The 21,543-nt window shown below is 42.0% G+C and overlaps 1 protein-coding gene across 3 annotated transcripts; it reads right to left on the minus strand.

Moving 5' to 3' along the window:
* Positions 1-1,728: 1,728 nt before the first annotated feature.
* On the minus strand, positions 1,729-21,201 carry Egfrap (EGFR adaptor protein). Of its 3 annotated transcripts, none has more exons than XM_043211716.2 (6): positions 21,178-21,201; positions 6,598-6,771; positions 6,184-6,526; positions 2,939-3,212; positions 2,590-2,873; positions 1,729-2,531 (listed from the first exon to the last, which is right to left on the minus strand). In XM_043211716.2, exons 2-6 carry the CDS (start codon positions 6,747-6,749, stop codon positions 2,316-2,318), a joined length of 1,269 nt encoding a protein of 422 aa, XP_043067651.1. In that variant the 5' UTR covers positions 6,750-6,771; positions 21,178-21,201; the 3' UTR covers positions 1,729-2,315. The 3 variants fall into 3 exon arrangements, with proteins under 3 accessions (XP_043067651.1, XP_017101540.2, XP_043067646.1); XM_017246051.3 differs by lacking the exon at positions 21,178-21,201 and adding an exon at positions 19,479-19,538; XM_043211711.2 differs by lacking the exon at positions 21,178-21,201 and adding an exon at positions 8,304-8,326.
* Between the last annotated feature and the right edge of the window lie 342 nt (positions 21,202-21,543).

A 21,543-nucleotide genomic window follows, 5' to 3' on the forward strand; every position in this document is an offset into this window, starting at 1 on the left:
ATCTGTTTCTTTAGTATATTTATTCTTACAAGCCTACAACAAAACATAACTGACATGCGGGGGATGTCTGAGATGTCCCGGCCTTGACGATTTGGTGCGACTGCGTAACTGAGTAGCCGCCGCAGGACAGCTACACTCACCGACACTGACACTGCCAGCAGGTGCACTCAGCACACACTGGTACACACAGACACACACTGACACGTTATGACCTGGCTTAAAAGGTGCCGCTGAGCCTGAGCTAATTTCAAATTACACACTTCATTCGGCCGGGGAACTGGGACAGTGACTGGAAACTCAAACTGGAACTGAAACTGAGATTGGGATTGGCAGTAGTGGTAGTGGTAGTGGTGGTTATGGCATCGGGACACTAAGCCGCTTTTGAAGCCAACCACAATTGACAAGCGTGCCCCGCACCGCTCTGATCCTGAAGATCAAAGCCACCGACCGCCCGCACGCTCTTGCTCCTCACTCCGATATCCTCGCTTCTCGTTTCTCGCCTCTCAATTCTCGATCCTGGCCCATCGATTCTCCAAGATTCTCGCCATGTCGCTGGTGAAGTCACTTGCCTAACGGTCGATCGATGGGTTCGTCGTAATGTGCGTGCAAGATGGATTTTCGGGGCACCGTGGGTGTGGCTTATTTTAAAGCAATTAGGCCCATAGTGAAGCGTGTCTTCGTCTCTGGCTGATGTACGAGGACACTTTCGACTATTGTCCACGATCCTTTCATCTTTCGCCGCTAACAGTTCATTTGAGGGTCGGTTCGGCGACTTTGAGCCATTAAATTGATTGGTCGCACCGCCGAGGGGATGCCTCGGAAATTACTCAAGACTGTGATTGATATTTTATGGTGGCAATTAGGCATGCTGCTAAGCAGCAAGGATTTGGCTAATTGAAAGCAACATTGTACAGGTTTTTTTTTGAAAGGTTCATGGTCATATATTGGGGGGTTTTGAGATTTGGGATATTTAATTTAATGTATTTATATAAAAATGATATAAAATGATGGATACAACAAGTTTAAGTTTTAATCCTTTTTTTGATCGTTTTGTATCTAGCTTGTAAATCGCGCTGAAATCCTAATAGCCTTATATACTTATTTGTTTAAGCTAGAATTATTTAAGAAACTAGTTTTCTAAAAAATGTTGATTTAAGAATTATTCCTGTACTGATACATTAACATTAAAATTAAAAAATCCCGCCAAAAGAAGTCCTTTTCATAGTTAATAGAGGGAAAAAGCTTATAAGTATGTACATACGGAATATATATTTTTATTTTATATTTATCGTAATTCTTTTTAAAATATTGATGAAATAATAAAAATTAAATGAATTCGCAGCTTTTGATAAAAAGATCCTGAGTGGTAGACCGTAATTTCATTTTAGAGATGAGCCTCCGAATAAATCGCAGACTATCATTAATACCCAACACTAGATGGCTCTTCGACAGGGGGCGCCACACGCAAATTGTTGCTAACGCCCTCTAGTGTTGGATTGTGAATGGCTAGAGATGGATAAAATATCGAAAAAGTCTTGAGCGCCAAGTTTAAAATTAAAACTCAATATCCTTATATTTTAAAATTCAAAGCAATTTCACAACAAATAATTTTTTCACTAATTCTTTCTTGTATATATTTTATTACACAAAGTACATACATACGGTTATAAATGTAATAAGTAAGTTATCTAGTTTATATATTAATCTAGCTAGCTATTTTTGTAAATATTTGTTTGCATCCAATGCTCCACTCGAAAAATATTCATTGTACTCGAAGCACTTTAGCATTCCAAATCCCAGCAGCCGCGAGTTGGTAGCCGGCAGCCGGCCTGCAACCTCCTGCCCTTACCAACAAACATTAACATTTAATCCGGCTGCCCCATTCAGATGTCTGCCGGTTGCACCTGCCACTCAGCCAAAAGCCGTACAAACGAATAAAAATGATAAAAATGCGAAAAATAATAATCACTTGATGTCTGTTTGCGTATACATATTGCATGTTTTTGCACTTTTTTAATCAGTTTCGTAAAAATGATTTTGAGCGCATACTATACACCATGCCACACGCCTACCACCACCACTGACGGACAGGTGGGCTGCAACAGCAGTAGCAGTAGCAGGAGGAGGATCGGTTGGACCTGGACATGGACCCTATTCATTGGTAGCCACCGTCAACCGTCGTCATCAGCACAGCCAATTACGCAAATTAAACAGATTGTTATCCTGTCTCGACCCGGACAATGTGACAAGCCGGTTGGGCAGCTTAATTCAATCAACGTGACATAATTACTTAATTAATTAAGTGCGCCCAGTGGTCACACATTCAAATCGGCCATCATTTTGCGAAAATCGTTCAGCGAGCCGTACATCTCAAAGTCCCCGCCTCCATTGCTGCTCCCAGCTCCGTAGGCGGGTCTTTGGGATCTGGCATTTGGGGGGCGTGGTAGTGTCAGCGGGACGGGCAGAAGCTCCGGCATAACCGAATGGTGTGTGATCAGGGCCTTCAGGCTGGAGAATTCCTTGGTGAAACCCTGTATTTAAGACAGTATTAGTTAGTTTCTGGTATAGTTAGTTATATCTCATACCCACCTTAATCTTATAGCCCCTTTGTGTCCTGAGGATCAGATAGTGGGCCACCCGAGGCGATGGTGGCGGCACTCGAAGCGACAAAGCAAAGCATCCCGGTTTGGTGCTGCTCTGGCGCACCAGAAAAGCACCAGGATTTTGGCGGGAAAGTACCTCCAGGGATATCTCACGGGGAATCCCAGCCTGAAACCAGGCTGCTCCTTTCAGTTCCTGTTGCTCTGCCAAACTGAGATTATCCAGTCGGAGGGCAGTGTGTCCGGGGAACTGAAGCTTTGGACTGGAGTTGGCTGAAAAAAAAAAAATGAAAATAAAAGTTGGTTCTTATGTCAGTTGATGCAACACTAATGCTTACCACTGCAGGTCTCCCTCAGATACTTCTTGTTGCTGGCGGGCAGCTCCACTTGCAGCCGCTGGGTGGCACTTTCCAGGGCGGAGAGCGACTGGCGACACGAATCACCAAAATTGCTGGCCACATACTTGTCCGGCTCGCAGATGGCCTCGTTCACATAGCCGTCCGAAATGGAACCGGATGCGGAGGCCAGCGAGGAGCCGCAGGTGCTGTGCACCAGGGGGCGGCTGTCCTCGGTGCCACGGAGCAGGCCAATGCCCATGGTGAGGCGTTTTACCTGCGAATCAGACCAATATAAAGAGAGAGAATTTTTTTTTAGAAAAGTAGAAGAGACTTTAAGCAAAAAATTACACTAGGAATTATATTCCTGTCTATGATTTTATTCTACATCATTAGTCTATTGTTTAAAATTATTTTAAATTAAATAAAATATTTTTTCCAGTGTATTGAAGTACATTTAGTCGTACATTTTGCATGTTGCATGTTGTCTGCCAATTTGGCAAAGTTTTTGCAATGCTATAATGGCAATTTCGGGACTACTGTTCTCTGACCAGTATCGGGAGCAGGTGCAGTCTTTCCTGGGATTTGTAGCCTCACCCCCGCCACGCCACACCATCTCCCTCCCCCCTGCCCTTGGCCTGTAGCCACGCCCCCTCCACAAAATCCAGCAAACATCAAACACACTTTAGCTCTCACAACCAGAACCACAACCACGTCCAGACCCCACCCACACCTCCTCCCAGACCGAGATTGATGTGTAAAATTTTTGGTTACCAATAAAATGTTAACCAGTGCCTGCCACGCCCACTCGCCTAGGAGACTGGCTAGGAGACCGCCCACGTTTACTAGCCGCCTTTGGCTTCTGCGGCAAATTACTTTGAAATGAGTTCGAGCCAGAGTGGAAAGTTTCTGCCATTGGCGTTTGTCTGATACGGCCATGGCTATGGGTTTTCAGGCTCTAGCTTTTCGGGATTTCCACTGCCGTTTAAATTGTTTCCCATTTTCCATTGCGTTTTGTAATTAGCAGCCCGAAAGTAAATTGTTCTTGGCTATTTCGCTGTAATTTGCGATAATTATGTTGATTTTATGGACATGAAAGCAAAAGGGTAACAATTTCCATTCCCTAAATTGGAGTTTATTTCGTTGAATAAATTGATTATTTTTTTTGGGGGTTTATTTTCTATTAATTTAAGAATCTAAAACGGGGAAATTCTTGTTTTTGGTTATAGTTTGAATAGCTTAAAAGTGTTAGAATTAAATGGTTTAAGATGTTATATAAATGGTGATACTTTTAGTTTATGAGAACTTTTAACGTAAGTTAAGGTTATATTCTGAGTCCTGCCTTAAAAAACTACATAGTTCTGAATAAGTGCTGAGAGTTTATAAAACTTTTATTAAAATTCGAATATTAATACTTTCTTCTAATCGAAATTTAACCTAAATTCCCAACTAAAAAGGCCATAGAAACCAGGATTCAAGTCCTTTTCCTATTGCAGCTAATTAAATTGGCCACTTGGCTGCCGTTAAGTATGCAATCAGAGCTCGTGGCAACCTAATGCCCCCATTATGCTAATGGCATCGGAAGGGACTCACGCATTCAGCCAAGACAAGTCGAGAACTTTAGCTGCCAACTGCTGGGCCAAATCCCGACTATAAAGAATGCAGAAAAGCAGTCTGTGTGGGTGGGATGGCAGGTTGGCTGGTTGGGTTGTTGGGTGATTTTATTTTCTAAGGTATTTTCCAGACAATGGCACAATAGACGTGTCTAAGCAGCATTCACTGAACACGAAGAACAGAAAACTGTCATTTGATTTTCTCTCGTTTTCCTTTCGAGGTGGAGTGCTTCGTTATCTGTGGAAAAAGTTTTGCACGTTGCCTACTTTCAGGCGCCGGCAGAAGCCTACCTCTCCACTCTCCACGCTCCGTTCTCTATTGTCCTTTTGGCAAGGATATTCCCTAGGCCTAAAAACACGTGACACCACCGGCAGTCGTAGCAGCAGAAACTGGTTGCTGTCGGATGCATTTTCAGTTCTTATGCCGCTGTTGCTCCGATTTATGTGTCATAAAGTCAGTAAGTTAATGGCATTTTGCTGCCATTTCCCAGACATCAGGCATTGTTCAGTCGGATTTCCATTTTCCAACTTTTATTTGCACTAAAAGGAAAATGGGTAAACATTTAATGTCTGTCATTAAACTAAATAGTTAGGCAGTCGAAGTTTAAATTGTAAATTAGAAATGGTAATTGGAAAGTATAAATAGAGTAATTATTTTGAATAAATTGGTTTATTTGAGATTAAATGACTGGGATGATTAATCTTTATTGTCTAGTAAGAGAGAGAAGACCACTATATAATATTAAAAATAAAAAATAAAGAAATCAATAATAAAACCCCTCTTCTATAAAGATTCAAAGTGCATATGACTCTACCTCCGGTTACCTCTCATATCAAAATCTGTAGAACTCCTCTGATATTTCTCTCACTGCTTTTGTCGCTACCTATCCTGCAGTTATCCTGCGAGCAGGTCCTGTAGTGGCGCGTGCCAAAGTGCCGTTAGCTGCAAATTTGCATTTGTGCAAATTAATTTAATGAACTCTTTTTCGGCTGCTTGTTTAGTGGCAAAAACACTTTCCAAGTGGAGTGCACACTCCAGTTCGGTTGTGAAGGCCCAATTGCTTTTGAAATCGATTTAAGGACTGCAATTTAAGGACTAACAAAAGGACTCCACATTTAATAAAATTCCTCAGACAAAGGAACTGGCAATAAATGTTTGTTTCTTATTCTTGTCATTTTTGTTGCCTTAATTTCAAGTTATCCTTTGCAGCTTTACATTGCCTTTCCCTCAATAGATACTACTTATTACTTCCTTTTTCCTTTTGTTGCATCCTAGGAATTCATCAGAGTAAGCAGATTTATGCTCTGTACAAAGTAATATCCTAGCAATGAGGAAAAAAAACTACAAAGGATCCTGGCAATAATACAAAAAATTATTACTCCCCTGGCAGCTGCTTTGTGTATTTCCTGCCCCCCCCTAATACCTGAGCTAATAGTTAATATTAACTAGCAGGCTTTATAGAGAGGGGTGGAGGACACTATACAAAATATTATGAAACTATAATGATTTTAATAATCTATAAAATATATATATTAAGGAACTTAGGAAGACTTAAATCGCCTTAGGATACATTTTACTAATTCCTTAAATTGTAATAAAAATTATTCTTCAAGTGCATCCTTTTTAGGTCTTACCAGTGGCGGTTTATCAACCAAACGACGGCAATTATTCATTTCAGTGGGCGAATTATCCTCCTCGGAGCTGGGCGAGCGCAGCTGGTGCGGATTCGGATGCGGATGGGAATGCGATGGGGCGTCCTCCTGTCCGGACAAATCCGGAACATCGTGGTGACTGTGAAGCAGCTGAAGCTGTTCCACCGGACGCCGTTGGTGGTGCGGATGCTGATGCGTATGCTGTTGCAGGTGCGGATGCGGATGCGAATGCGGATGCGGATTTAGGCGGGGCTGTGGCTGCGGATGATGGTGATGGAAATAGTGTTGCGGCGATGAAGCTGTCCCTGCCCCGGCAGTTGCTTCGCTGTGTGGTTAAAGAAACGATCTCAGGCGAGGGAAAACTTGGAGGAAGGACAATTACGGAAATATCCTCACCTGGATGGAGACTTCTCGGCTGTTTCAATTAGGGTGGTCTCAGCGGTTTGCGAGGACGAGCATGTGGAGGTGGAGGAGCTGGACAGGGAGGCTATAAACGTGGCTGTACTGAGCTGCGGTTCCAGGCGAAGGCGTATGTCCTGCATGGCCATCGGTATGGAATCTCAAAACATCCTGAAAAATATAGAATATAATTTTAATTATAGTTCGTCCTTTGAGGTTCAAGACATGTATGCCTTTACATTTTCTTTGGAATGAGGATGAAAAAAACTTGTTAAAAGTTTGGGTAACCCTTTCAGAAAACTTTCCAGTACTCTTAAGGGGTAGAAACTTTGGTCACTTCTGGACCCTATGCTAATAATGGCAGTGCTGATGATTTCTTGACTTATTTTTGCAGTGCCTGCTACTGTTACTAGTAGAAAGTTTTTGGCTTTAAGCTGCCAGCCCGACAGCACTCTTGAAAGGCTTTAAGCCTTTCTGGCTGAAAACTTTTTAGCCACAACTGGCTGCTTATTGAATCCCAGCCACAAGTACATGTAAGGAGTTTATGTGTTTGTCTGCCTGCGGCCTCCGCCGATAGTTCTTGGGGGAAACTTTTAATGCGATTTTAAGCCGTTTGCTATTAGTTTGCAAATTGTTTCAAGATTTTCAGCATATTAATTTTTAAAGCCTTTTCGGCTAGTGGTTTCTCTGGCTTTCACACCCAAGTGTCTGATAATTGAAACCGAATGTGGGTTAAGGTTGGCTTGCTCAAATAAAACCGAAGGGGATCCAGCTCGAAGGAGGCCTTAACTTTGCCCCAAAGGTCTAGTCCTGCATCAGCTTTTATTATTCTCGACTGCATCACTTTACCCAGTTCCAAACAATGAACAATGGGAGCCTGCAACAAAGAAGCTTGCAACAAAATCCAGGGTGGAGGGGTGACAGAAATCACTCTGAGGATGGCATAGGGTTGGCGAAAAGAAAAGCTGCAGCTGCAGGCGCAAATGTCGACACTTTTTGAGATGTTCTCGGATGTTCTGTGAGATGGGGTTCTGCATTTAACAAGTATACGCCATGCTGGCCGGCCATTAATTTGGCCAAGGATGCAAAGTCACAAATGTGCTGACATTTGCCGGCACCCCGAGCCAAGTTCTCTCCCCCCCCCAAGCAGAGTGTCAGACAAGAAGGACTGTAGTTCGTCTTGGTTTTTGGCGTCGGGATAAAAGGAGATTTAGGGGCGTGTCTCACATGTTAATTTAGCTTGTCATACAGCGAATGCATCCACATGTTGTGTAGCAACAACAGTAATAAGCTACAAATATGTCTGCATCCTGCGGAGTGACAAACACAACATTCACTGCATTGTAGTTTCGCTCAACTGCAAAGTTATTCACATTCCTGCCAAAAGGACACAGATAGTGACTTAGTTTTGTGTTCTTACACTGCTTTGACTGGGATTCAGTTAAAGTTTGTGCAATAAATTTCACAGAAAAGTTTTTATTTTATGGGTATTGTTTGGTGGTAAGCAAAGGTCCTTTTATCTATTCAGAGGGACTTGCAAAACAAATGTAGTTTAAACTTTAGAAGTTTTTCAATACAGTTCGATGAAGAATTTTTATTTAAAAGACTAAGTAAAGACCTAATATAAGCTATGCTTTTTATTATATTATTTTTTTTGTCAAATCCTGTATTATTCTTTTGCCTTTCTTTGAATTGAAATTTACCTTTATGGCACCTGTTCATGTGTCTGCTGGCATATGACAGTCCTCGGTTCGGTCTATAACTTCTTATATACTTCCGCTCACATCTCGCACATTCGCTTGTTAGTTTATTGAAATGGATATTATGGTTATGTGTGCTGCTCGCCACCATTATCCTTCCTCTACTTCCTCCACTACTGACTCCGTTTATATCTATTTTCATGGGGATTTTGTTGCAGAATTCATTGTTAAATTGTTTGGAATCGTTTCGTTTCTGCGTTGTCTCTTTTTTTTGTTCAGACAAAAAGTTTGAACGTCGTCGTCGTCGTATCATGGAGTGTTTGCATGTTCAATGTTCTCGGTTTCCCATGCGGCATGTTCATATTTTTCGGTTCTGTCGTCCGATCCCTTTGGCAAATTGCACGCCAGAGGAATAGGTTCCTTATTGCGGACATGGGACTCTCTGACAAAGTCTTTAAAGCGCTTATGTCAATCAATGGGCTGCAACATGCAACTAAAACGGATGTGGTTGCCGCAACAATTGCAATAACAATAACCCACGAATGTCAACAGTCTTTGAACCCAAACTACAAAAAAAAAAAAAGAAACGAAAACAGAAACTGAAACAATAACCTGGGTGGGCTCTGGAGCTGCTCTGGGCCATGGGACATGTGAATTGTGGTAATGGAATACTTGGCCAACAACTGTGAGGAGCTGAGCGAGAAATAACGGCACCGCGCCGCTTAAACAACCTCAGATCTTGTAGGTGTGCCCCTAGGCCCAGACGGTTGCCACATTTTAAAGACTCTTTTTTAAAGACTCATTGAACAATGGAAGCGAAAATCTAAGGAAATTGTAGGCTCCACAGCCATTAGGGTTTCAAATGCTCTTTTAATAGGTTGTTTTACCAGAAAAGTACATGTTGTTTTTCCAACAATTATTATTAATTACATGCTTTAGACAACATTTGTTCATATTAGTCTTGAAAGATCATAAAAACCTAGGCCTAGCTTGGTATAAGTTTAAAGAAAAGTTTATAATTTCTCGAAAGATATATAATATCCAAAAATACTTAATATCTATTATTATTTAAACATCATCTGTAATTTTGATTACAAAAGTTTATGAAGAGCTAGTTAGCTTCTTCTCGTAAATATCAGGAAACCGTCCTCCAAAAAGGGTATTAAAATGTCAGTTTAAATCGTTATTTACTATGAGAGTGTGGCATGTGGGCTATGGGAAGTGGAGGGGCAATACAGTAGAGTGCATACCTGGCACGACAAACACTATACCCATGCCCCATGTTGGGGCGCCACAGCCTATCACAAAATTTATGTAGCCATCAAGGCGAAAGGAGTGAGTCCGGAATCCGCCATCCGAATGGTGCAGCAAGGATGCCGCTGAAGATGAGACGGCGATCGTGTGGCAGCCACAAATTCAGTTCAATTATGAATTATGCCAACAATTTTGCCTGACATGTTTGCAGAGGCAGTGTGTCTGGCCCCCTGGGTATTGCTATCCCTGCTCCTGCTCCTTTTCCCTGTCTCTGCTCTTTCCCCTCCCCTCTGATTCCTAGATCCACTAATTAAATGCAGCGCTGTGGGGTCGATTTGTTGTGCTAATGCGATTCGCGTAATTACACAAGCCGCTGCTGCGTTGCGACAACGGCGGCAACATTCCGAGGCGACCATTGCGTGTGTCAATAGAAGAGTGAGAAATGCTTTGTAGCCTCCAGAAGGAGGAGGAGGAGGAGAAGGTGATGTCTTCAAAGGATCCAGGGCTGTCATTGGGGATGGGGGCTAAAGAAAATGCAGTGTAAGAAATATTAAGGGGGAGATTCTTTTCCTCAAATCTGAAACATCAGTATCAGTTATTAGTTTGTATTAGTTTCATAAAAATAATACATTTTTTTAATTATTAAAAACTCAAATAATTAAAATTATATTTTTAGTATTTCTCTCAGTGCCTAGGACCAGCGGGTGCATTGTGTCCAAGGCGAGCTCCTTGGCGTCGTGTCTCTGTCCGCTTTTGGCATGTCCAACAAAAGCAACACCAACACAAGCAGCCAACAAAAAGCACAACAACAACAATGGCTTCTTTGTTGGCCAAGCTCCTTGTTGCCAACATTGTCATTGTTGTTGTTGCTGCAATTGTACATTGACACCTCCTGTTAGCTGGTGTTTTTATTTTAAAGAGTTTGGTCTACTTTTCAAATACTCTTTAGAAGAAAAGATTAAATATATAGAGCTCTTTTAAAAATACAATCGTAATAAAAAGGTGGTCTAAATGTTCCTCTATTTATTAGGAAATAATGTATCTTTTTAAAGAGTATCTCAAACTTCGTTTAGAGGAAAGGAAACCTCACTCTTCTTTACTTTTTGTTTGGCCTGTCATGGCGACGTACATGAAATTTATGTCGCCTTAAGTGCAACTCTGACAATGTGAGCTTGTAATTTGTTTTTTTTTTTTTTTGTTTGCTGTTTTGGCCATACTTGTGGCTGTCAGCACTCTTGGCCATGGCTATTTAATGATTGTGTCGTGCAAATACCAAAAAGCCACTGAGGAAACGAAGAAATCTTCGTTTCAAAGTTCAACTTCAATTCCAATATCAACTCGAATACATAAAGAAATCCAAACCAAAAACCAGATGTTCAACAAGTCACCAAAAAAAAAAATGGAGGGGGCTGTGGCAGGTGAAAGGCGAAAGGGGCGTGGCTATATCATGCAAATGTCACATGCAATCATAAATGCATAACGTCGAGCCCTTTGAACGCCGCGCCCGAGGGGGCAAGTGTAATAATTTATACAAATGTCTGCGGCTTTTGACTCGGCACTTGTCACCTTTGGGTTACGTTTTCCAGCCTTTTTCCTTCGATATCTGAAATATATATACTTATAGTGCAACGCAGCCAGCCCAAAGCGACAGTTCAATAAAAGTTATGCCATGTCTGATGACACAGTTTTGCCGCAAGCCCGAGGTGCAGCGAAGGTGATGCATTTTCCGGGGAGATTGAAAAACTTTTGCCTCGTTGACTGTGAAAATGAAATATGTTCGACTGCCTGTCAGGAATGCATTTTCATTCTTCCCAAGGAAACGACAAAAAAAGTGAAAGAACTGTATCAATAAGCGGCAAGAGAACTCTTTCCGAGATGACTTTTCGAAACGGGCTGTCATCCGTAAGATGCATTCCGTGGAAATGCAGATATGCGGCTATCAGAAGCTCTAGCCCGGCTTAAAGCCATAGAAATGTGGGCCATGAAAATGCTTATTAAAGTCATTAAGTTCTTAAAGCAAGTTAGTGACTTGACACTTCCGATGCTTTTAAGATACTTGATAGAGATAGGTTTTTAGATAAACAAAGTTTTGTGGTTTATTATATACGAAGGAAACTTTTATAGATTTTTGTAGAAAAATAACTATAATCTTCTGCTACCTGTGAGCCAAAGAAAAAATGACTTGCATTCCCCTCAAAGTGTGGCTATAATTTTCAGTTGAATAAAAACCCGAAAAGCCTGAGCCGGAGGCAGACTTTGGGCACGCCTGCATTCCATTAATTAACAATTAGTGCCGTGAAGAAGGGGTCTTGCCAGAATATTTTTTTGCTTTAAAAATTTCTTTTGATCATTTCGATGTCTTATAACGCTTTCCGGTTGGGAATGGGAATGGGTATCGGAGACAGGATACGGTAGCCGGTAGCCCAGTGCACACAATCAGTTGATAATGATGCGGCAACGCCTTCGGCAATTTGGCGGCAACCGTTAAGACACAGGAGAGTGAGGGATATCCAGCTTACAGCTTCCATATCCCAGATCCCAGATCCCGGATCTTCAATCTCCAATCTCCAATCTCAGATTTAAGAGCACAAGATCTCAGGTAATGTCAAAGATGACAGCCAAGAAGATGATGGGGACCAGAATGGGAATGAATGACGAGAACGACTGATGACTTGTGTAATAAGTGGAAAGAATCTTGTCGAGAAAACAATAACTCGTTGTTGCCTGGCTTTGAACTTGAACTTCAGTTGTATGTTGTTGTTGTTGCTGTTGCTTTGGTGGCATGGCTTGCTAGTTGCATGTTGCATGTTGCCGCAAACACAACTTAATGATGGTTTTCATTCCGGTCTCCCATTGGATTTTTTTTTTTTCCCCAGCTTGGCTCGACTTTCAGCTTGGCTAGATCGCGCTGACTGGCTGACTGCTCCGGCTCTGGCACTCGGCTCTGAGCGCCTGTTAACTTGGCCATGAAACATTCGCTGCCCGGCCAGAAATTTCGCAACCGGCATTGGAAAATCGCCGGCAAACGAACCTCGGGCGGGGGAAAAAAAAGTGAGTTCACTTCGTCCGTGGCTCTACGTGTTTTTCTTGTTTTCTTTTCTTAAGTTTTTTTTTTCGTAGCAGACTCTGATGCATCTACGCGATCTCTTGACTGGATTCTCCCAGTGAATCCCAGGTCCATACGCCATCCAACTCCCCCTTCTTTTGGCTTCTTTTCTTGTGGATCTGGAATGGAAACTCGTTTCCCTGGCCATATTTGTGCGTGGCGGCCGCGGCGTCTTAACCGCAAATCCTTTTAGATATGAATTGAATTCATATATTATTTATGATCTGTTTATTTTTATTGTGCACGCCAGATGAACATCATAACGATGATGATTGGCTGCCAGCCAGTGGGTTAAGAAGTGGCAGCGGGCCAAGAGGAATGCCATGCCTGTCGCTCAGGCTGTCAGAAATGCGAAAACTTCTAATTGGAATTGCTAATCAAGTCGGGCAATTTTCGGTCGATTGCACTCGGTTTTTTTTTTTTTTTTAACTCATCTGAGAATCTTTTTATACATGGGCTCAGATGGCTCAGTATTGGCAATATCAGATTGATCCAGCAAAGTGGGTTAAGTGGAAGCAAAGTCAATGATCAGTAGTGATTTGGTATTAAAAGGAAATTGATTTCGAAAGGAAGTACATTAAAATAAAATAAAATAGAAAGTTGGTAGTTGGACATCAAGGAGAAAAAATATATATATCATTTGGATTACTGGGAAGATTTGAAGAAATTTAGAAACTTCTCTAGACCAGAGCTCAGTGAAGAACTATAAGTTCTCTAACCTTTTGTTAGCCTTTTTATGGCCCTGGTTTTTGGTTCCACCCTCATAGTTGGCTCTTCAATTTCCCTACCTCACTAGTTTTTGGCCTTATGCCCGCCAGCCGACAATATCCAGTTTAAACCAAGACAAGTCCCAGGCCAATGGCGCCCCACACGACGATTCGCGAAGTAAATCGCTGGCAGGAAAGTTTTGTGCCTTGATTGCCGCCTCACCGGCCTCGGCCATACCTTTTACCAACTCGACCTGTCAGGCCACAGAACATGGTCTTAATAGTCGGCCATGTACGAGAGTATATATGGCTCATAGTCGTCGCCGAGTTGGTTATTACAATTATTATTGTTGTTGACAGCGAGCAATTTAGTGGCGGCGCCTCAGAAGGGGCCAAGCACAACTATGCAGAGGAAGTGGAAAATTTGATTCCCCAAAGTGCTTGGAAAAGTGTTCAGAGATCGATTGGATCTCTTCCCAAACGGAGGCAGGGACTCATGCCTCTAATCGGTCATTCACTTGAAAGCCAAGTGCATTTTCCGGCTCAATATGCCGGCACTGAAGAGACAGCCTGAAGGGCTTTACCTGGAAAATAAAATTATTTATCATGCCGAGTGTGTAAAGCAACGAATAAACACGTGGAATGCAATTAAAATGTTGCTACTAGCCAAGTGGATTATGGGGAGCATCTACATATGTATATCCTGCTCCTGATCCTGCCAAGTACTTGGCTACAAAAAAAAAAAGAGGGGAGAAATGAAAAGGAAAAGCGGAAGTTAAAAAACGAAATGGGGGAAAACGTTAAACAGTTTAGCGGCGCTTCCCTGTGCTCTGCTTTAATGATAATGAAGATTGTGCTTCCACGTGTGGAGGTAGAAGGGACGACTTTCAGGATGATGTGCATGCAGATGATGTGTTGCAAGTAGAGTTGCATGATAATGTTGTAGCTGCTGGCGCTATAATGAAATTGTTGCTGGAGCGTCGGTTTGGAAAAGTGCAAAGTTGTTGCAACAACACCAGACCCAGGAGCTAAAGTAAAAGCAGAAGCTCTGCAACACATGAGTGTGTTTTGGGGCCGGAGAACCCGAGTGTATATGTGTGTTGGCCGCACTTCAAGTGGCTCTTAACGGGAATCGCTTTGCATGCAGGTTACTCTAGCTAAAGGTAAGAGTTTTGAGGGATAAGGTTCCACAAAAAATATCCTTTTTTATAAGTAAATATTTTGAGATTTTTGTTACACTTTAAACACAGATATTAAGCTACAGTTATGCATAAAAATTAGATATTCAAATTTTGTAAAAAAGGGTATACAAAAGTGTCTAAAAGTAAGACATCTCCTCTTGGCCATCTCTGATTTTTTTTGTGCCCACTTGCATAAGAAACTGCAGAAATGATGTAAACATATTTCAAGGAAAACAATTTTGATAATTACATTATTTTGATGAAGAGTTACAGTTATTACAGTGGCTATGGCCACGAAAATGAAGGGAGGTACCCGGTGATGAGCCGAGGAGTATCCATGGGATTCGCTGTGTGGTCGTTTATGACTGGCGATGGGATAATTGCAGGATAGCCGGATAGCCAGATTGCAATATTGCTGGATTGCTTGATGGCACGGCATTCAAATGAGCTGCGATACTTGACCCTGATTTCGGGTCCAATCATGAAACACATTTGCTTTAATTATACATTCCATAGCAGGAGCAGAAGCAGGAGCAGAAGCCTACCAGGAGCATACCAAAAGCATTCCAGCCTACCCAGACTTTTACCCAGAATTGCATTTCGGACTTGCCATAACCGCAGGCTGGCTAAAACTATCTGGCAGGCGGCTGGCAGCCTCCGAGTAGCATTTTCATTATGGTTTCCATTTTGGCCAAGTTACACCTGCCAGTATGATGCTCCTGCTCCTGGCCTCAATTCAATTGCCAATGCATCTCCACCCTGTGCCAGACCGTTCGCCTATGTATTCAATTATTATTATAAGCCATGACCGGCCACGCCCCCATCACTTTGGCTCAGACCGCCTCCTGGGCCTGGCAATTGAAATTGATTTGCCGAAAATGTTGCTCCCAGCTCGTGGCTCGGTGAAAATTGCCGGGTTGAGGCCGAAACAATTTCCCCAGCATTTACATAATTCGTTGCCTTTGTTGCAAGACCGTTGTGGCCAGAAAGGAAAAAACCATTTTAACGTTCAGCTTTCAGCGTTCTGAAATGTAAACTCTGGCATCTGCGGCTTTTTTCCTCCCCGGGCTCGTTACGCTTGTGATTTTTCCAATGAATATCGTTAGCATTTCATTAAACGGCTGCCCCCTCAATGCTATGCTCTAATCGTAAATATTTCGTGTAAATATTTATACATTTGTGGGACTTCTTGTTGTTTCTGGGCTTTGGGGGGCAAAGCCCAACGCATAAACATGTCGATAAAGAATCCCGATCTCGATCCTGAGCCCGATCCAGAGCAGGTTTTCCTCACAAGCCGGGGATCGTGTATCTTTGGCAGTTTTGTATCTCGTATCTGGAAGTTTGCTCCTGATTTTGATGAACTCTTTGGGCATCCGCTGGTTGGTCTTTTGTTCCATCAGCTGCCAGTTGCGGCTCTGGCTTTTGATTGTCTTTTAATTAAACAGATGGAGAACAATAAAAATCCTCCAAAACAGGTTTCATTAATTTTGTTCTTACTTTTCTTACATTTTTTTTTTTGTAATTTAAGTTCCCATTGAGGTATATCTTGTAGCTGTCTGTTTGCCAGTTGCTTTATGACTGTCAAATTTGCTTCTTATCAGAGTTTTATCTAAATCTCTCTACCTGTCAACAACTTTATTGGACTGGAGTGGTGTGGAGTGTCCATAGAGTCCCCTACGATGGCTTATCTTATTAGAGCAAACGAACAGGCAATACCCTAAATACTCGGAAAGACCTTTAATTGGATGCAGGCCGTCTGATAAAGTTACGTTGAGTGGGCAAGCAGCCGCTGATAAAGTTCGTTGCAAGTTGGTTTGGTAACAAGTTGGGTTAGTTAAAAGTTTCCACTTTTCGAGGGTTGCAGAGATTCACACGGAAACCAAAAGGAAATTCTACAGAATTTTATTATTTACCATAATATTTACGATCTCCTTTATGTTCTCCTTAATTTTGTTGGAAAAACTATCTTCTATATAAGTTAACTTTTTTATTATTTCATAATCTTCAGCATCTTATTAATTCTTCCCTCCACTTCTTAAAGCTCTTATGCAAAAGTTTTACTTCTGTTTGAGTTACTTGATTGCATTCTACTGGCTCAGCATCCTTGGCATTCCCCAGTCACAGCTCGAGCGTCAGCCCACCTCTGTTTCATTTTCAAGAAATTAAAGTCACGCCGTTGATATAATTCCACTCCATTATGTGACAAGACAACTCAACCATTCGGCGTATTTCTGGCTTATGGTTGCACTCCTCCTTCCGATGACTCGATTTGTTGTGGCTGGCAGTCGTTTACCTTAATTCGCCTGTCCAAATTGCTATTTATATGCATCGCCCTCGCTTTTAATTTGCAGCGCAAATCACGAGCAGCCAGAGGTATATTTGTAGGTATAGGTTCGGGTAGTATAGGTCCTCCTGCAATCGCCAAACAAAATCAACAGGTGGCGCGCATATTTCAACATGCGGCTGCCAGGCGAACCGACCGAAATATCAATAAAAATGCCATTTGTTGCGATTGTGCACGGAGACCGAACTCAAAAAAAAGTTGGGGAGACCGGGGGCCGGGGAACTGGGGACCTGCGACTTGGGAGCTGGATCTTAAGACCCGAGACTTTGGCCTGAGAACCTGCCAGACATACATAGATAATTTTCTTTGATTCCGGCAGAGGCACATGAAGAAATTTTGGTTTTTGATGAAAAAATATTATACAAAATTTAAGGAGTATAATATTTTCTATAAGATTGTTTTCTAAAATTTCATACTATAATATCTTTGCTTTAAGAATCTATAAGAAAGAGTTATAGATGATACAATATTTCCAGAACCTCTATCATAATATGGTTGTTTCAAGACAGACTATAAAAGTTCATAAAATAGTATAAATTACTTCTAATTCTCTAAATTACTAGAATTTTTTCTCTGTGGATTAACTTGGCTTAGGCTTGATGATATTTCTGCTCGAGTGTGTGACTGTTGGCTTTTTTTTTTTTTGGCGTCACTTAATTTATTGGCCACACTTTGCCGCTGCCGTTGCTGCTGCATTTAAACGACAAGTGTTGCAAATAAAATGGAAAAATTAAAGCGCTGCATATTAGAGGGAGTAGGATAGATGGAAAAACTATAGAAAAACCAGAGGCGACGTCAGCACCCGAGGGTCCAACTAAAAAAAAACTAGTTTTCGCCTAAACAAAAAAAAAAAACTATTAAAAAAGCACCCAGATTGCAGTTGTTGGGGCGATGGTGGGGCGAGTCACTTGGCGCGGTGGCTTAATAAAGGCAGCTGGGTTTAGGGCTAACATCCCAGCGCCAAAGGCCAAAAGCGCTGGGCAATGCAAACAACCAGACAAAAACGTTGCAATTGCTGATGCTGCCGCTGCTGCTGCTGTGGCTGTTGCTCCACTCGAGCACACCAGCAACATGTGTAGCTGGTGCAAGAAAAAACAGCGACCAAAATAAAGACATGAGGCAGTGTGGAAGCAAACGCCACAGCAACAGCAATGTCGACCTTCTTTTGTGAGGCTCAGCTGCATAATTGCTATGGCAACAGCCAAGCTAACGAGTTGGGGTTGCAAGTTGCCCGTTGCAAGTAGCATGTTGGCCAGAGGAAAAGCCTCTCTCAGCTGACAGTTGAGAAATTAGAACGGTTTTTGTCTTCCAAATCACATGCACGTGTTGCTCTAGTCCTCTTCAAGAGTGGCTATAGCTGTTGCCATCCTCAAATGATTGGCGGCTGTTGCAAGTTGCAAGTTGCAGGTGCGTGCCAGAGTTGTTGCTGATGTTCCTGCTCGGGATGTTGGCTGGTTGTGTAAGGTCAGGCCTCTGACAAACCTCATTTGAGGCGTGCTTAATCAACGTTGTAATTTTTGGTTGAATTTATACACTAACTAGGGGTATATAGACCTACATATGTTTGTTTAAAAAATGTAAAAAGCTTGTATAAAATGTCCCCCCTTTTTTAAGAGTACCATAATAGTAGTTCATCTGTAAATTAATTTCTTTTGAAAGTGAGTATCATCCTGTCCCGACTAAATGATTTCAGAGTCGGTTTGTTTGCACAAATCTTCTTCGTCGTGTCTTGGGCTGATGCCTTTGCATTTGTTTCATGTTGTCATGTTTTGTCTTAAAGTTTCCCCTCATGAGTTGCATATTCGATTACGAACAGACTCGGTTCCGACACGGGCCTCCTCAATGAGGGTTTGTTTAACCAATCTGCGTAGGTGGACATTGGCGCATGTTGTGGCAGTTAGCTGGTGTTGCCGATGGTACCGATGTTGCTGGTTCTGGTGGGTTCGTTTGTGGCCGTACGTGATTGCGAGTTGTTGCCGTTGATTATTGCCTCGCGCGGCACGCATATAAATCTCAGTGTTTAAATCTCGAGTTAAACTTGTAAATTAAAACCTTAATGAGTCTGTGGAATGGTCCGGGCCATGGACCATGGACCATGCTGTGCAACATGGCTAGGCATAGCCGGGGTGTGATTTATGCTGCTCACGAGCACTTAAAGGCGGTCTACACAAACACACCTGGTTAAATCTCATCTCAGATACTTGCCCACCCGTCTGGCAATTGATTCCATTTCCATCCACCCCCATATACCAGTGCCTTATGGTCGCGAAATATAGCGTGTTTTACGATCTTCGGCAATTAGTTGAAAGGTACAAATACCACACCAACTAACCGATGACTTTCTGCAGATTTTCTTGGCTAATTAATGCCCAGTGAATATTCTCACGCTTGGCTAAAAAGAAACTGGCTTAAACATAGGGGGGAAAAATCAAGCTACAACCGCAAAACATGTTCTTGTTCGGATGACCAACAAAGTGTAACAATCTCCGGTTCCTCAATTTAATTTGCATATTTATGTCTACCCACGAGTTGATTAATTTTCATCATCAGCTTAGATAGCAGATGATTGCATAATTATTTAATTACCTTTTAGAAATTATTTTTCCGCAAAACCGCAACAGGTGGCAAAGGTCAAAGATCCCTCCCCGTCACGTAAATTTTTTGATGCTTATAGGATTTAAATATTTGTATATATTTTTTATGGTTTCTCACTTATTTCGCAATGGATTTAAAAATTATGCACACACACTTTTTAAAAATGGTTACGAAATAGACGTGCAACCTGTCTCTCACTGGGATTTTTACACAGAAACTGGCAACACGCGACGATTGCTGCTTTAGTTGATATTGCTGGATGGTAGGATGGTTGCTGTTGCTCCGGCAACACGTTCGCTTCCGCTGGCTCAACGCAAACGACTAAAAAAGGCCACATAAATTTTGATGCACATTCAATAGGCCAGGCAGCCAGGCTGCCAAGCAGGCAGGCAGGCCGGGCAAGTCAGTCAACAGAGCAGAGCAGCTGGCAGCAACATATACACAAGCAACACAGCAACACCATCAGCCACACAGCAACAGAAACAGGCAACAGCGACGCCCGCAGCAACAACCAGTTTCCTTCCATTCACACGGACATTGTTTGTGGATGGTAAGTTTGGGGAATGGGAAATGAATTCAAGTTCCACTACCGATTTCCAGTTTCCACATCGGTTTATTATCTTTTATGATAAGGCCACTGCGACCCCGCTTGCCTTTTACGACCTGAGGCTTCATAATTTTTAATGCCCACTTCTGGGCAATGGTCCGCATACACCGTCCGGGTCTGGGTCCTCGTCCTGGTCGTGAAATTGATAATTCCCACTATTTCTTCAAATGCTCAACTGCCTCAACTGGCTAATTAATTGATGGCTCAATTAGGGTTAGTGCCTGTCGAGTGGTTGTGAAGGAAAAGCTTTGCAGCTACTAGCAGAGTGAGTATTACTCCTTGGATTATTTTTACTAATAAAATAAATGGCTCCTATATGCCATCGTTGGCTTTAAAAGAGTTCCAATTAAAAATGTTTAGTGTATAATTAGGTAATTTAGAGGAATAGGTAAACAAAAAGTGGGGGCTATAATGGCTTAATTATAAAAATAAAATATATTTGTAAGTTTGCAAGGATTGAAAGAATATTTAAATATGTTTACTATAAATATCTTGGTTTACATGCTGAAAATAAAATGAATGAGTTTAAAAATTTTAGTTTTATTTTCCTTCTTTTTAAATTCTTTCTCATTTTCCATCACTTTTTAAATTTTCAACTAAAAATGGCAACTTTGTCTTTACTGAAGCGCCCAGTTCCCTTCGTAGAACCACACCATTCATCAGCCAGGAAATTAATTAAAAATGCATTAAAAATGTTCTGCTGCCAGAGAAATGCCAATCGCTGGAAGAGACGACGAAACCGTGAATACCGCGAAGACGGCAGCAAATCTTTCTCCACTTCTGCACAACTCGAAAGTATTTACAAGCTCCGGTTCGCAGTCGCATCTAAAAATGTTTGGCATTTGCCAGCCAACACGCACCAATGACTCCACAGGGCGGGGGAAAAGTGTCCAGAGAATAGTAGGGGGCTTTGGTAAAATAGAAAATCGGAAAATGGAGGCATGCCTCTGAAGGAGGTAAGTGAAAATGTTTGGATTTCAAACGAGCTCATTGCTAGCGTGCGTTTCTGCATTTCACAAATGATTTGCAAGCCGGTGGGTGGAGGTGGCGTTGGAGGTGAGGTGGGTGGGGTTTTTGGCTCACCTCAAGGGTTTGGCAGGAAGTGCCGGGCGTCTTGTTGCTTTTGTTGTTGCTGGCTTTGGTGCAGCTCCTCCCGCTGTTAGATGAACTCCGGAGCAGGGCAAGCGGAACGATCCGGAGGCCGTGGCAGACGGCGTGACTCGGATGAGTTATCGTTGCGACCACGCGTGAGTCTTCCGTATAAATGTGGCATACTTCACTAGTACACTGCAAGAAGTATGTTTAAAAAATTTAAAAAAAATTACAGTAACATTGGAAAGAATTTAAAATTTATGATGTTTATTTAGGCTGTAATCTATGAATTTGGAGAGGGCTTAATGTAATTTCTATGAAATGTAATTTCTAATGTAATTTCTATGACTAGAAAAC

The sequence above is a fragment of the Drosophila bipectinata genome, chromosome 3L, assembly GCF_030179905.1.
Source record: "Drosophila bipectinata strain 14024-0381.07 chromosome 3L, DbipHiC1v2, whole genome shotgun sequence".
Taxonomy (NCBI): domain Eukaryota; kingdom Metazoa; phylum Arthropoda; class Insecta; order Diptera; family Drosophilidae; genus Drosophila; species Drosophila bipectinata.